The sequence below is a fragment of the Equus przewalskii genome, chromosome X (assembly GCF_037783145.1).
Source record: "Equus przewalskii isolate Varuska chromosome X, EquPr2, whole genome shotgun sequence".
Taxonomy (NCBI): Eukaryota; Metazoa; Chordata; class Mammalia; order Perissodactyla; family Equidae; genus Equus; species Equus przewalskii.
Window position 1 is genome coordinate 57912220 of NC_091863.1, and position 16359 is coordinate 57928578.

The 16359-nt window shown below is 37.2% G+C and overlaps 2 protein-coding genes across 2 annotated transcripts in view; one reads left to right on the plus strand and one right to left on the minus strand.

Moving 5' to 3' along the window:
* ABCB7 (ATP binding cassette subfamily B member 7) overlaps positions 1–9451 on the minus strand; it is a 113579-nt gene extending 104128 nt beyond the window's left edge. Inside the window, exon 1 of the mRNA XM_070605776.1 lies at positions 9250–9451. Coding sequence (XP_070461877.1) covers positions 9250–9417 — 168 coding nt within the window. The 5' untranslated portion in view covers positions 9418–9451. The remainder of the gene's footprint in view (positions 1–9249) is intronic.
* Positions 9452–9495: 44 nt separating this feature from the next.
* The window catches only part of UPRT (uracil phosphoribosyltransferase homolog), a 121194-nt gene continuing 114330 nt past the window's right edge, over positions 9496–16359 (plus strand). The window contains exons 1-2 of the mRNA XM_070605782.1: positions 9496–9659; positions 10282–10396. The gene's annotated coding sequence lies outside the window, so the exon portion shown is untranslated. The remainder of the gene's footprint in view (positions 9660–10281; positions 10397–16359) is intronic.

Below are 16359 nucleotides of genomic sequence, written 5' to 3' on the forward strand. Positions count from 1 at the left end.
GAAATAGCCCAAATGTCCTCAACCGATGAATGGATTAAAAACATGCAGTATACAAATACACACACAAAGAAATATTATCCAGCCATAAAACGGGATGAAGTATTGATACATGCTACAATGTGGATGAACCTCTGAAAGATTATGCTAAGTGAAAGAAGCCAGACACAAAAGGTCACATATTGTATGATCCCATTCATATGAAGTATCTAGAACAGATAAATCCATAGACATAGGATGCAGACTGATGGTTGCTGGGATGCTGGTGGGAGGGAGGAATGAGAAAGAGGTTTTAATGGGTAAGGGCTTTTACTTTGGAGTGATGGAAATAAATGCTTTGGAATTAGACAGAGGTGGTAGTTGCACTACACTCTGAATATACTACATGTCACTGAATCGTTCACTTAAAAATGGTTAATTTTATATTATGTAAATGTCAACTAGTATTTTGCAAAAAGTAATCTATGACGGAATTATATCAAGGGTATTTAATCAGAAGTAACAAATGAAGAGTTAGACACATTTCTGAAGATAAAGCGTTTATCAAATAAAATAATAATCACAATTTTTTTCCAAGAAGACTATTTTAAAAGGTAATGCTCTCATCGCCCTTTAGATTAAATGGTCTCACAGGTCTTATGTGAAATTGGTTGTTAACATTTCTAATGGAAAGCTTATTAAATTGTGTTAGGCCAGTTTTATCTGTGGATATTCACAGTCCCCAGAATGTAAGAACTGATCATGTTTTAAAACTGTATAGTCTTGTAGCATCCAGATCTTGGTTTCTAAATACTGTTTTCCAATAAAAGGTACAAGGTTCCTTGTAGAAAGGGCTGATTTCAGGGCCAGGGCAGAGAAAAATCTAAGATGAACCTGGAACATTGTGGGGTGCCAGAAAGTAAGGAAGTGCTTGAAAAAGGATGGGGCCATGTCCAAAGGACAGCGGAGCCAATCTAAAGGAGCTTCCAATGGCCCAGAGCTAGGACAACTAGAGCAACAACAAAAAAAATGAGAGTATTGGATTATAACTCATAGAATATAGTTTATTAAAATCTATGAGTTCATCCTGATATAAATAAGTAAACAATTAAATGAGGGAAAGGGGACAGCTCTTCCTTACAGAAGAATTCCAATTAATAAACGTAGAAGGAATGAGGAAAACAGAAAAACATAATTAGGCAAACACCAAAGTAATAATTATTGTAGACAAGATCCACTGATCCATGCTAATATTAGCTGGTGAAAGTTCAGGGAGAAACATGGTATTTGCCTACTCTCAAAGAATCTTCCTCAAGGTGTTTTTTAATTACAAAGGAGAAAATAGTACTTTTCATTGGAGAAACCCGATAGACACCACCTTAACCAAGCAATGGAGGTTAACATCACCAGTAACAAGACATATCAACACCATGTACCCCCGGATATGATACACTGAGAAGGACACAACATAATGCCTTACTGCTTAAGACACTATAATATGGGTTCTACCCCCAAATCACCACTGAAACTGTTTTTATCAGGAATACTAATTGAGCTATTAATTGCTAAATAATATTTTGCATATTCATCTTACGTACCCTCTCCATTGCATAAAACTATTGACCATTCCTTCCTTTCTGAAACTCTTTCCTCCCTTGGCTTATAGAATACCAATCTACCTCCATTCCTTTAACCTCCCTGGCCACTGTGTACTCTCCTTCTTGGATTACTCTTCCATTTAAATATTGGAGATCGCAGGAGTCTCTTCCTTAGCCCTCTATTTTTTTCTCATTCTATATAGTCTCTAGAAGTTATCCAAGGCGACTATAAAGAAAAAATTACCTCCAGGAAGATTCTTAAACTACCTCAAACCCAGATCTCTTTCTTGAGTGAGTACCTACATATATACAACTTTTTGTTAGACATTTTCATCATGATATCTCACAGCTAGCTTAAACTCCATATTTCCCAAGCTGAACTCACCATTTTCTCCATCTTCTCCAACCCCTCAAATTGGCTCCTCCCCATCTTAGTTAATAGCATCACTAACCACCCAGCTGCTTAAGCCAGACACCTGTGAATTATTCTCTACTCTTTATTTCTTCTTTACCCTCTGTATCAAACCACTCACTAACTCCTGTCAACTTTACCTCCTAAATATCTCTGTCACAGCCTTATTTGAGGTCATCAACCCTTCCTTCCAATATTACCATTAAATTCTCTAATATTCCATCCAAACCAAAAGTCTCTCAACCTCCAATCCCGTCCACTTCCAATCCAGCCTCCAAACTATAGCTTTTCCAAAGAAGACATGTTATTTAATATCTTTTGCCCTAAAATACCCTTTCCTCATTCATCCACCAGGCCAACATCTACCTACAAGTCCTTCAATACTCATCTATAAATCCTTTGTTTGGAAAGTCTTCCCTGACCTCTCTAGACTGAGGGTGGTTCTCCACCTCTGGGCTCCCATAAAATCCTGCATATATCTCTATGAAAGCATGTACCACACCTTATTTGAATAGTTGGTTACCTGTGTTCTCCTATAAATCGTGAATTCCCGGAGGGAAAAGGCTATTCCTTGTTCATGGTTGTAGCCCCAGTGTCTAGTACCATGTCTGCCAAACAGGTACACAATAAATGTTTGTTAAAAGACTGGCTGAAGATGGTGGTGGCAAGTTCTTTTTGTAAATGTAGAGCTGTGTTCGGAGGTGGTAAACTCTAGAAACATGAGTATAGTATGATTTTGCTACTTTTGTACATATGACGATATTCTAAACTAATAGTATATAATAATTCATTTAAAAGATAGTTTTACAATAGGTTTATTTAAATGTATTTACTCTGGATATTCATCAAAGCAATAGATTATAGCTGCACAAAGGGTCCTAAATAAGAAATAATATTCATCAGTTTGAGTTGTGAAAAGTAGAGCTAGCATGCTGAAGGGGAAAGAGATGAGTGAAAAGACCTGGGTTGTAGTGTCAGTTCTGTACAACGTAACTGGACTGCTTGAGAAGCATTCAAAACAGAAACAACGATGGTAGCCTAACCACAAGAGCTATATAACAGTCCCCACAAAATCCATTACCAAAGATGGTCTTTTATTATAGAGCCATAAGCCAAAATTGCAATGGCAAAGTTTAAAGCACCTTACCATTCACAAACTACTTTCACAAAAATCATTTCACTTGATCCTCCCCAGAACTGTGGGAGAAAGGTCTTGTTAAAATGCCCATTTTACAGAGTAAAAACACTGAGATGAGATAAAGTAGATAAGACAAAGTAATACTCTCCTGCTTCAAAACCTTTCATAACCTTTCAAAGTCTTTTCATGATACAAGAATGCTTGGTGATAAATCCTGACAACTCTTCATCATGACAGGTAGTGTAGGCCCTTATCAATTCTACATTACTTCAATATCCTCCTAACTGATATCTCTATCTCCAATCCCGGCCTATCTCCAATCTACCCTTTAAACTGTAGCCAGAATCATACTCCTAAAATAAATTTGATAGTATTATCTCCTACTTAAAACTAGATTCTAGACCAGCCATGTCCAGTAGAACTTTCTGTGATGATGAAAATGTTCTATATCTGTAAGGTCAAACACAACAGCCACTTGGCTACACGTGGCTATTGAGTACTTGGAACATGTCTAGTGTGACTAAGCTACTAAGTTCTTAATTTCAGTTAATTTTACTTAATTTTAATTGAAGTTTAAAAAAACCACATGTGACTAATGTCTACGGTATCGGACATTGTAGCTCTAAGCAACAGGGACCCTTTATTTGTCTCTGATTCTCGTGAAAACCAATGAATAAATAAATAGGAACAGGAAAAGTGAAATGTTAAAGCATTTTGTAAACTATAAACACTATAAAATTATTTTAAGTATAGATTATACCCAAGTATTTATATTTGCCTTTTTCTTTCTTTCTTCTATTCTTTTTTGCTTTTCTTTATTTTCTAATCTCTCAGTAGTTGGTATGTACTGTTTTGGTAATTTTTTTTTAAATATAGGAACTTGATTTTGAAGAAAGAAACACGAGAATAGCTCTTTATTAGGTAGCATCAAATATGTAGAACACCTATGTTACACAGAAATTGAAAAAACCACTGAAATGAAGAGGAAATACTGGGACTCAATCTTCAAAGAATCCCCCAATTCTCTTGTAAAGTGATAATCAAAAATTGGCTAATTCTAAAAGCTGAAGATTACTTCCTGGAAAGCTTGTTAAACATGTTAAAGATCTTTTTACATTACACAAAATAATCATTAAGTCATATACAAGTATGTCAAAATGCATTAATTGTAGACAAAACAAACTAGAGTTCAATACATGAACACATTCATGCAACCTATTCAAAAAGGTCAGATCACCAATTGAAAAGCTTAAATATGACTGTTCTCATTATAAAAACAATTATATCAAACAATGCCAAAGTATCTATAATAACAAGTGAAAGTTCCTTTTTACTGTCCTCTAGCCTCCCAACCCACCCCCTCTCGAGAGATATGTTTGGAGTATATTCCCTCAGTTTTCTATGTATTTGCATACACACACACACAGAGTTATGGACTAAACTGTGTCTCCCTCAAATTCATGTTGAAGTCCTAACGCCCAGTACCTCAAATGCGTCTGTATGTGGAGATAGGGCCCTTAAAGAGGTAATCAAGGTTAAATGAGGTCATTAGGATGGGCTCTAACCTAATATGACTGGTGTACATACAAGAAGAGATTAGGACACTGACATGCACAGAGAATGACCTTGTGAGGACAGAGGAAAAACGAGCCATCTGCAAGCCAAGGAGGGATGTCTCAGAAGAAATCAACCCTGCTGACACCTTAATCTCAGACTTCTAGCTTCCAGAACTGTGAGAAAATAAATTTCTTTTTAAGCTACCGAGTCTGTGGTACTTTGTTATGGCAGCCCTAGCAAACTAATACATACACACACACGTACACACACACACACACACACACATGTTAAGGCACCATAATTAAGAGTAGTTGAAGAAAGAGTTCATACCTGGCCAAATATTCATGCACTTAAAAATACAAATATATTACAAGTCATAATACAAATTACTTGAGATCAATGAAAATAATTAAATAAGTAAATCAAAATAGAAGCCTCAACTTCTCTTTTCCAGTTTGCTTTGAAAAGCATGATAAGTAAATAGTTTAAAAGCCTACTTTCCTAAAACATCAGTTTCTGAGAAACTACACTCTTAGGATACAGTTTCTCCACTCTAATGTCCCCTTCCCCTCTGGATGCAGTAAAGAAAACTTAACTGGAGAACTAACGAACAAAGCCAAAATACAGCCTGCAGTTAAAATTTCTACAAAGAGTACAATTTTATACATCTTAGTCCTCAAAGAATTACATCTTGTAAGTCATTTTTTTCTTAGCAAAAGATACTAATAAAATAACTTGAAAATTTTAGGATTAAAAAGCATGTGTACTTTAGTTATGGAACTAAAAACTGACATTCAGTGATGCTACCTGACCACAGTACCACCTAATGACAGAAATGCAATGAACAAACTTAAGAGGTTATCCGCAAGCTAAATAACTCCACAATTAGATTATGATTTTGCTGAAATACACATTTTATGAAGAAAATGAACCTTTGATTCCAAATGTACAGCACCAAAGCAAATAGTATTTATTCTTATGTTGGACTTTGTTTTGATTTGGTTATAGGGCTTAATCATCCATTTCACAAATATTTTCTAAGTGCTTACTACATGTAAGATACCATGCCTGGCTCTGTGGAAGATAAAAAAGACGATTGGAATGTATCTGCCTTTTAGGTGAATAAAATCTTATCTCCTCTACAAGACACACATGGTAACTACTTGTAGAAAAACGTGTTACAGGAGTTCAGAGGAGAAAGAATTCAGTGTCTTATAAGTTTATAAGAAATGGTTCTATGGAATAAGCTGGACCTTGAGCTAATATTTGAAAAACAGGGAGGAGTCAAAGAGAGGGCATTTCAGACAGAGGGTATGGCATAAATGAAGGAACAAAAACAAAACAGCACAAGGTCCAAGGAGCAGCAATCCAGGTGGTTTGAGGGGGAGAGTATTTACAGAGAAATAGTTAACAATATGGCTAGCAAGCAGGTTAGGTGGAAATCCTTTAGGGCCAAGATATTGAGACGACTGAAGTCCACAAGCAGGGAAGTGACACTTATCAGAGTTGTGCTTTAGGAAGAATAATCTGGATGTATTGTGTGGGATGAATTGGAAGGGTAAATGCCTGGAGGCAGTGAGAAATGTCAACAAATATTTATTGTGTGCTTAGTGTCTACCAGAGTCTTATTTACCCTCACATACATACCTGATACACAAAAGGCAATAAATGAATGAATAGCCTTAAAAACTGTCATTTATCTATACTAGGACTTAGTTTCCTCATCTGCAAAATAAGAAAGGCTGGATATGATTTTCTTAAAATCAGCACTGTTCAGTACAACTCTCTGCAGTGATGGAAATGTTCCATATCTGCATGGTTTTTCAGCCCTTGAAATGCAGCTAATTCAAATGAGGAATTAAATTTTTTATTTAAATTTTAATTTTATTAGCCACATGAAGCTAGTGACTACCAGATCACACAGCATAGATCTAGGGCATAATCCTGTGTGAAAAACACATTTTATAATGCATCCCAGTAATGCCATACATGTGGGAGTGTGTACATATATGTGTGTGGCTGTGTGTGTGTGTGTGTGTATATAAAAAAACAAAAGTACATAAAATAATACCTCCCTTAATATGTATAAAGCACTGATGTTTTCTTTCGTATTCTACTGAATTTCATCTAAAAAAAGCACTGATCCAATCCACTAATATGATTTCATATGACTGCACTAAGGTTCCTTTCAGCTCTAAAATATTATGCTATATACTAATGATTGCCCTAAAAGTATGCATTCAACACTTATTTTGTGATCTTAATCACAAGTCACTAATTTGAAGGTGTCTCAGATTATATCAGGTTCTACTTTAAAAGCCTTATAATCATTCTTTCCTCTCCCTGTTAAATCCACATTTTTTTGTTTGTTTGTTTGTTTAAAGATTTTATTTTTTCCTTTTTCTCCCCAAAGCCCCCCGATACATAGTTGTATATTCTTCGTTGTGGGTCCTTCTAGTTGTGGCATGTGGGACGCTGCCTCAGCATGGTTTGATGAGCAGTGCCATGTCCACGCCCAGGATTCGAACCAACGAAACACTGGGCCGCCTGCAGCAGAGCGCGTGAACTTAACTACTCGACCACGGGGCCAGCCCCTAAATCCACATTTTTAAAAAAGATGGCAAGAGTTCTACTTTGAAGAAGTAGAAAACAAAGGTAACATCTTTCCCTTGTTTTTCAGACTTCAGAAATGGTAACCAAAGGAAATGGGAGGATGCAGAGAAGAGAGTGGAGGAAGGAAGGAAGTTGTGGGGATGAGGTTCGTGAAAAGAGAGAAAGCTAATTTTTTATTGTCACCACCTCCTCCGAAAGTCCTAATAACTTCTCCTACCACCTCATTCTCCCAGCTTGATAAAGTCCTAAAAATTTATCTTAACTTCATCTGGCTTATTACAGGACCACAGAACAAGGATAGTTCCCAAGAGATCACGTTACAAATGTCGACTACGAAGTGCTTTAAAAACCTTAATAAAATGACCTGGATTTACTTCTCTAGCCTCATCTGCCACTTCCTACCTTGAACTCCTTGCTAGTCTAAACTATATGCAGTTCTACAAAAGGTCCATGCTCTCTCTTACCTGTGGGCCTTTGCACATGCTAGTCATTCTTTAACTAGCTAATTTCTAATTTTTCAGGCCTTGGCTTAGATATCAGTTACTCAAGGAAACTTCCCCACCTCAAGATTAGACTTGATGCCCCTCATGTGTACTCTTCCAGTACTTTATACCTTCCCCATCATTGCACTACTGTATTATAACTGCCTGTTTAGTTATCTATTTCCCCTACTAGATTTTAAACTCTTTAAGGACAGGGCCTATATTTTGTTCTGTTCACTGCTGTAAAGGTGTTCAATAATTACTGAAGGAACAAATGGATATAATTCTTCCTGCATCCCACATTTCTAGTGTCATTTCCTAGTCTCCCTTCTTGGAATGTTCTCTCTAGTTCTATCACCAGCACAAGATCCTCTCTATAATCTGGTCCTTAATTATCACCATTTCTTTCGGATGCCTACAGCCCTTACTGTTCATCTAATATTTAACCTACTACCTTGCTTTTTAGTTACTCTTGTAATGCACAGTTCCAATCTCCTTAACTAAATTGACTGATCTTGAAGGCATTACTGTATATTTCTCTTGGTAACCTATTATCCAGCATAGTGCTATGTACCTACTACACATTAAATATCTGTTGACAAAGAATCAAAATTTAAGAGGTTGTTTCTCATACAAAGCTGACAATACTTTAGTGAGTGATGAACAAGTGGTGGCAATTAAACTTTTTCTCACTATATAGGAAATAAAAAGATATACTGAAGTACAGCAAGCATCAATAATTTTAAAAAAACTGTTCCTGAGAGAGAGGTAATAATGGATGCAAATATTAAGGAGCACTATAACCATAGTTACATTCATTAGTTAAAGATAAGTAGCCTTATGGCGTCCAAAGTGACCTGTGTACACAGAAGAACACTATATTCAGATCAAAGGACAAACGTGTTTACATATGAATTTAGGGCGGTCTATGTTTTGGAGAGAAAGATAATTATGGTTCTGGCCTATCAAGGAGCACTGTCTGTCAGCAAGGGAGTTAACTGGTGCCAACTCAATTTGCCACTTGTTTATAGGTAGCTTGCTGTCATCTTACAGTGCCTAACAAATTGCTACTTCCGACTGAGTAAAATCTGAACCACAGGCAAACTGGTCCCAAATTCCATTACTAACTTTGGAAAGTAGCCCAGTTTTCCTTGCATTTAGAAAAGTAAGCAGTTTGGGAATGGTGTCTACCTCATCTCCTAAACTCAGGAAAAAACTGTAAATCCTGCGAGTCACCAGCGCTCCAGGTGCACTCTGCCCGGAACCTCCCGTCCTGTTTCCATTTACTGTACCCCAAAGGTTTTTTTCACCCCGTCCTCAAATTACTAACCCTAACCTCCTTCACTTACTGTTGCTCCGAGTTAGCCCTGACAGCCTTTCTTCTTGGCGCCGTCTCTGACCCGAGGACAACCTTTTCCCTATAGGTCCACTCGTCCTTCACCCTACTACTCTTCCATGCGAACGGCATCTCACCTGGGAGGTTCGAGCGGTTCCCGAGGCGCCGAGCTGACGAGACCTCCATTGTGGACCTGGGCCGCGGACAGTGACTAGAGGCCGAATCAGAATCGCGGCGCGCCGGCGCTTTTCGAAAGCAGCCGCCGCGGCGACCCACCGCCAAGAATGTATCGCGAGCAGCGCCATCTTGAGCGAGGAAAGAGGAACCGAGAGCAGAGGATTGTGGGACGCTGGCGGACCTTAATCCTCTCTCCCCTCCCCCTCGTTTTCCCAGGGCCCCGGACCGGAAATAGCTTGTCTCTAAAGAGTCAGATGCTTTGGCGCGACCACTTTTCTTCTTTGTGGGCCGGCGTTTGCGTGTTTTTCTTTTTACACAACCGGGAATATCGGAGTAACATTGTCTTTCTCTGTTTCCCTAGATTTGCCAGGTAATATATGGGATGGTCAGTTAAATTTGAATTTCAGATAAACAAGGAATCATTTTTTAGTATAGGTATTTCCTAAATATTGCATTTGCTAAATCTGGCAACCTTGTTTGGTCCGACATCCCACTATTCTCTTACCACCTCGAACTCAGTACCACGCTCCACTCTCTCCGTTTTCCCTCTGCGTATTCTTATCTTCACTCCCCTGTGCACCAGCGCTTAGGGTAGATTAAGCTACAGATATTAATTTCCCTGGGGACGAGGTTTCATCCGTGAGATTCACTGCCTGTTCCTCTTGTAAGCGCTTTTACTTGGCTGCTAGTTTTCTTTCGCGCAAACCTTAGGGCAGTTTCTCTGGTCTGTTGCTCTTGGAACAGTTTTACACGCACACATCTTTACTAATTTGCTTCTCTTTACAGCTCTTCCCTTTGGTTTCTGCGAAGTCCCTAATTATTACAAAACAGCTAGATTGGCTGAGGGATGGTACAGTGAAAATGTATGTAGAGAAGTCCGTGTTTAAAGACAAGTTTGTATTCTTTTGTCACCTCCTGTAACCCAGGCCCTCCAGGGCCCGTTCAACTAACCCCATCTCTTATCAACAGAGTGATTAAGAATTATCTTTCAGAAAATCTGCAAAGTCGTATAGCCACAGCACGCGCAAAAGAAGAAATCTTGAACTGAAGTGATCGGGGAACCAAGGATCCTCCTTCCCGCGGACCAGGACAGGCCAGAACTTGAAAGTAAGACTGTTAGAAGCGAGGGGGTCCCTCATTCAGGAAGATCTGGTGTTAAAATTCCTTCCCCACCTCATCAAAAATGTTGAGAACCCTGTCATAAATGTTTAAAACCTTATCATAAAAGTTCGAAGCCCAACAATCAAAACCTGTCCCACCAGCATTTCTGTGTGCCAGCCTGTTCTCCCTAACCTCTTAAATTGCACCCCAAATCCTGAATCGGGGAGATGGATTTGGGGGCACACACCCCTGTTCTCCCTGCAGATCAGTCTCACAGACTAAAGCTCATCTCGTTTCCCAAAGGCTAATGCCGTCATTAATTGGCTATTCATGTGCATTGGGCAAGAGAGCCCCAATTTTGTGCAATAACACTATCATCAAACAAAATTATGTTGAAATACGTTTACAGTTACCTGAGAGATTGCATTTCCAAGTATAAATGTTGCCTGAAACCCTGGAGACGGCAATGCAGTTACAATTTTATATTTATTGCTGCGTTCTCAAACCTTTCACACAAAACAGACAGGTGATTATGAACTCCTTATGTAGAGGCACTGCGGACTAATGATGAGTCTGATGTAGACAAAGAATATGCATGGCCCATGCAGTTAGCTTTACTTTGTTTTGGTATTCATATTACACTCCAGGTTTCCAAGGAAGAGGATGCTTGAGCTGAGTTATTTAAAGAAGAATAAAGTTTCCAATTGAAGAGGTTGAAGAAAATTCCATGTAAAGGAAATAGAATGTTTAAAAGCAGGAAGACATAAGAAAATATTTCCAGGCTCAGGAGTCTGGGGAGTGTGTGGCAGAGTAATAGGAGATGAGCCTGGGTGAGCAGGGGCCTGATGGTGAAGGGCCTTGTATTTCATTCTAAGAAGCTAATGCTTGATCATGTAGCCAGTGAAGGGTTTTGATCAGGAGAGTAGCATGATTAGATTTGTATGTCCATTAAACCACTCTGGCTTAAGTGGGAAGGTTGGACTGGAAGGAGTTCAAATTGGAGTCATGAAGTTAATGTAATAGTTCAGTCATAAAATAAAGACCTGAACCTAGCAGTATCAGTGGCAATAAATCAATTACAGAGATGTTATGGAGAAAGAATTGACAGGACTTAGTGACTAATTGGATGTTTTTGCCTTATTGTCTTGTTGACAGATCAGTAATGGCCTCTTTTATTAATGCCTATATCATCAGCAGTAAATATTTATTCAGCATCTATTCTGTGTTAGAGAGCAACATTCTACACTAAAGAAACCCTACACTCCACCCATGATTTCTATCAGTATAGTGCCACTGAATCTTTCTATCCAGGTAAGGCATTGTCCAGTAATGCTCTAATTTTTTAAAAATGTAGGAACCTATGCAATATATATTTAGTGAGAGATTGTCAGATATAATGTGACAAAATAAAATCTTAAATTTTTATACTTTCAGAAACATACATATTATTATCTTACTGGATTTTAATAACAGATTTGGGAGGTACTCCTCCTTCCTAGTAGATAAAGAAGACAAGGGCCACGTGGGGATAGAGTCAGAACTAGAATCATGGTATTCTGGCACCAGTCCAGTGTTCTTTACACTAAAGATGTTGCCTGCACTCAAACACAAGGTTTAATTGAAACTCTCTAGAGGCCATATAGAATCATAAGATTTTAAATTAGGCAAGACCTCAGAATTCTAAAACTCCTGACCGTACAAATGATTTCTCAGGATTTTTGAGAAATTTCGTTAGAGAATCACCTACAGGCATTATTGGCATGGAACAACAGTTGTGAGGTCTTTAAATGGAGTCAGCATATTTTTACTAAAGTAGTGCTCATTGTAAGCCAACTCCTCTGATTGAGAAATGTGAATAACATTGGAATACCAAGTAGTTACTCTACGAGAAGCTAAAGTGGGTCAAACATGAGCCAAATAAGCCAAAGAAAATTTCCAGTGCACCCAGAAATAGAACATGAAGCATAGTGAGAGTTGTGCACTGCTAGAGAACTGCAACAACAGACAGGCCGACTTGGCCTGCAGCAACTTGACATATAAGTGTCTGAAATAAGTTAAAGAGACAGAGGATTGCACAGTAAAAGCTACTATAAATAGCTGTTGCAGACACAAATCACATGACAGCACTTTATGCAATATTTATATGTGTATAGTATTTTGCAGTTTAAAAAAATGCGTTTCTCATACCTTATCTTATTTAATCCTCACATCAACCCTGGAGAATAGGTATTATTTATTAATATTCCCATATTTATGAAGAAACAGGCTGAGACAAGTTGTGACGACAGATATCACAGAGCTTGTGGGATGAAGACCAACCCTCGGTGCTCTTTTCACATAATTATACATAAATACATAAACACAGTGTTCTTTTCACATAATTGTACCTGAAATGTGGAAGAAACACTTGAGTACTTCAAGAGGGCCACAGTGGTCTTTTCTGTTTCTAGAAAATGCCAGAACTTATTCTCAGCTTAATGCCTTTGCACTTGCTTTCCCCTCTACCTGGAACATCCTTCCTTCCTGGAGACTTTTTAACGACTCAGATATCACCTGCTTAGAGAAGCTTTTCAAGAGCATCTTACCTAAAGAAGCCATCCTCTGTCCCTGCTACTCTCTATCACATTGTCTTGTTGGATTTCCCTTAAAACCTTGCTACTCAAAGTATGGTCCATGGACCACCAGCATTGGCATCACCTGGGAGCTAATAAGAAATGCGGAATCTAAGGCCCCACTCAGGACCTATTGATTCAGAATTTGCATTTTAATAAGAATTCCCAAGGTTATTCATATGCACATTCAAATTTGAGAAACACTTTTAGAGCACCTATCACTTTCTGAAAGTAGCTTTATTTTTTGTGCATTTTTAACATTAGGAAGTAGTTCATCATAACTGAAAGTTATGAAGGAAAAGATAATGGACACCCATGTACCTGCAACCCAGCTTAGTCATATTTTAACATTTAACATTTAACATATTTTAACATTTAACTTATTTAACATATTTTAAGATTTTACTATATTTGCTTTAGTTCTTAAAAAGAATAGTTTAGTGAAGACCCCTGTGTTACCCTTCTCTAATCCTAGTCTCTTTGTCCTAGTAGGTTATTCCTATTTTATTCCTTTATGTTATTTTGGTGGAGTTTGAAAAGAAGAGGAGACAAATTGATTAATCTACTATGATTATTTGGATGTCCTACATATTTTATGAGGCTAGTATAAACTCAATACCAAACATGGACAAAGCTTGCACAAGAAAATTATATGTCAATCTTATGAACACAAATGAAAACTAGAAAAATAAAATAATGAACTCAATCCAGCATTGTATTAAAAAAATACATCAAGACCAACGAGGGTCTTTCCCAAAAATGCAAAGATGGCTGAATATATATTAACGTGTATTCTATAGCTGTTGGGAGTAGTTTATCTATATGTCCCTTACATCAAGGTTGTTAATTGTCCATATAATAGACAAATTTTAAAGAATAGGTATATAGAAAAAAACCTATAATTCAGAAAAGACATTTAATAAAACAACACTCATTCAAGATTTTAAAACTCTCAGTTAACTAGGAATAGAAAGGATATTCTCTAAACTGATAAGGGTATCTCTCCTCCTACCATTAAAAAAATCTATTTCAAGCATTTTACTTACTGATGACGCCTTAGTAGTGTTCTCCTTAAGGATGGGAATATGCAAGGATACCCACTTACCCAATTACTATTTGACATTGTATTGGATGGAAGTAGAGGTCAATGCAATAAGATAAATAGAAACAAAAGGTATAAGGATTGAAAGAGAGAAAATAGTAGTAATCTGTAGATTATATCATTTTCCAAATTAAAAAGATAATCTACAGATAGAAACTAATAAAAAAAAACAATAATAGAGTTATACAAGGTTGCTAAGTAAAATGTCAACCCAAATAATCAGTATCCTTTAGAGGACATAAACATTTTTTAACTTGTCCAAATTTTCTACACCTTTCCTGCTTATTCGTGTGCTTTGTTCTATCAGTGTTAAAATGTCCCACTGTGAATGTGGGTTTGTCAGTTGCTTCTTGTAATTAAGTCAACTATTGTTTTATATATTAAGATGATATTATGAGGTGTATACAGGTTCATGATTGTTGTATCTTCTTGGTGGCTGCTAAAAGATTATTAAGTCATTTCCCTTTTTTAATATTAATAATTTTCATCATGAATTCTCTTTTGTCTGATACTAATATTGCCATATCATTACCTACCCCTTTATTGTTAGTATTTTGTGTGATTATGTTTTAGGTGTGTCTTTTTTAAGCAACATACACTTGGATTTTGGGGGGGGGGTTCTCTTTTTATTTTTATTATTAATTTGTTTATTTTTCATTTTATTGAGGTCACATTGGTTTGTAACACTATGTGAATTTCAGGTACATCATTATATTTCATCTTCTGTATAGACTGCATCGTGTTCAACACCAAAAGTCTAGTTCTCATCTGTCACCATAGATATGTGGCTCCTTTATCCCTTTCACCCTTCCACCATGCCCTTCCGCTCTGGGAACCACCAATCTGTTCTCCATATCTATGTGTGTTTTTTCACCTTCCACATATGAGTGAAATCATATGGTGATTGTCTTTCTCTGTCTGACATATTTTGCTTAGCATAACACCATCAAAGTCCATCTATGTTGTCACAAATGACACAATTTCATCTTTTTATGGCCGAATACTGTTCCATTGTGTATATATACCAAAACTTCTTTATCCATTCATCCGTTGATGGACAGTTAGGTTGCTTCCACGTCTTGGCTATTCTGAATAATGCTGCAATGAACATAGGGGTGCATATATCTTTTTGAATTAGTGGTTTTGTGTTCTTTGGATAAATACCAAGAAGTAGAATAGCTGGATCATATGGTAGCTCTGTTTTTAATTTTTGGGAAATCTCCATACTGTTTTCCATAGTGGCTGCACCAGTTTGCATTCCCACCAGCAGTGTATGAGTGTCCCTTTTCTTCACATCCTCTCCAACACTTGTTATTTCTTTTCTTTTTAATAACAGCCATCCTGATGGGTGTGAGGTGATATCTCATTGTAGTTTTGATTTGCATTTCCCTAATAATTAGTGATGTTGAACATCTTCACATGTGCCTGTTGGCCATCTGTATATCTTCTTTGGAAAAGTCCTCTGCCCATTTTTTGATCGGGTTGTCAGTTTTTTGTTGTTGAGTTGTATGAGTTCTTTATATTTTGGATATTAAGCCCTTATCAGATATATGATTTGCAAATATTTTCTTCCAGTTGGTGAGTTGTCTTTTCATTTTGTTCATGGTTTCCTTTGCCATGCAGAAACTTTTTAGTTTGATGTAGTCCCATTTATTTATTTTTTCCTTTGGTTCCCTTGCCTGAGGAGATATGATATTCAAAAAGATACTGCTAAGACCCATGTCAAAGACCGTACGGCCTATGTTTTATTCGAGGACTTTTATAGTATCAGGTCTTACATTCAAGTTTTTAATCCATTTTGAGTTAATTTTTGAGTATGATGTAAGATAATGGTCTAATTTCATTCTTTTGCATGTGACTGTCCAGTTTTCCCAGCACAATTTATTGAAGAGACTTTCCTTTCTCCATTGTATGTTCTTGGCTTCTTCATCAAAAATTAGCTGTCCATAGATGTGTGGTTTTATTTCTGGCTCTCAATTCTGTTCTGTTGATCTGTGTGTCCGTTTTTCTGCCAGTACCATGCTGTTTTGATTACTGTAGCTTTGAAGTATATTTTGAATTGTGATACCTCCAGCTTTGTTCTTTTTTCTCTAGATTGCTTTGGCCATTTGGGGTCTTTTGTGGTTCCATATAAATTTTAGGATTCTTTGTTCTATTTCTGTGAAAAATGCCATTGGGATTCTGATTTGGATTGTGTTGAATCTATAGATTGCTTTAGGTAATATGGACATTTTAACTATGTTACCTCTTCCCAT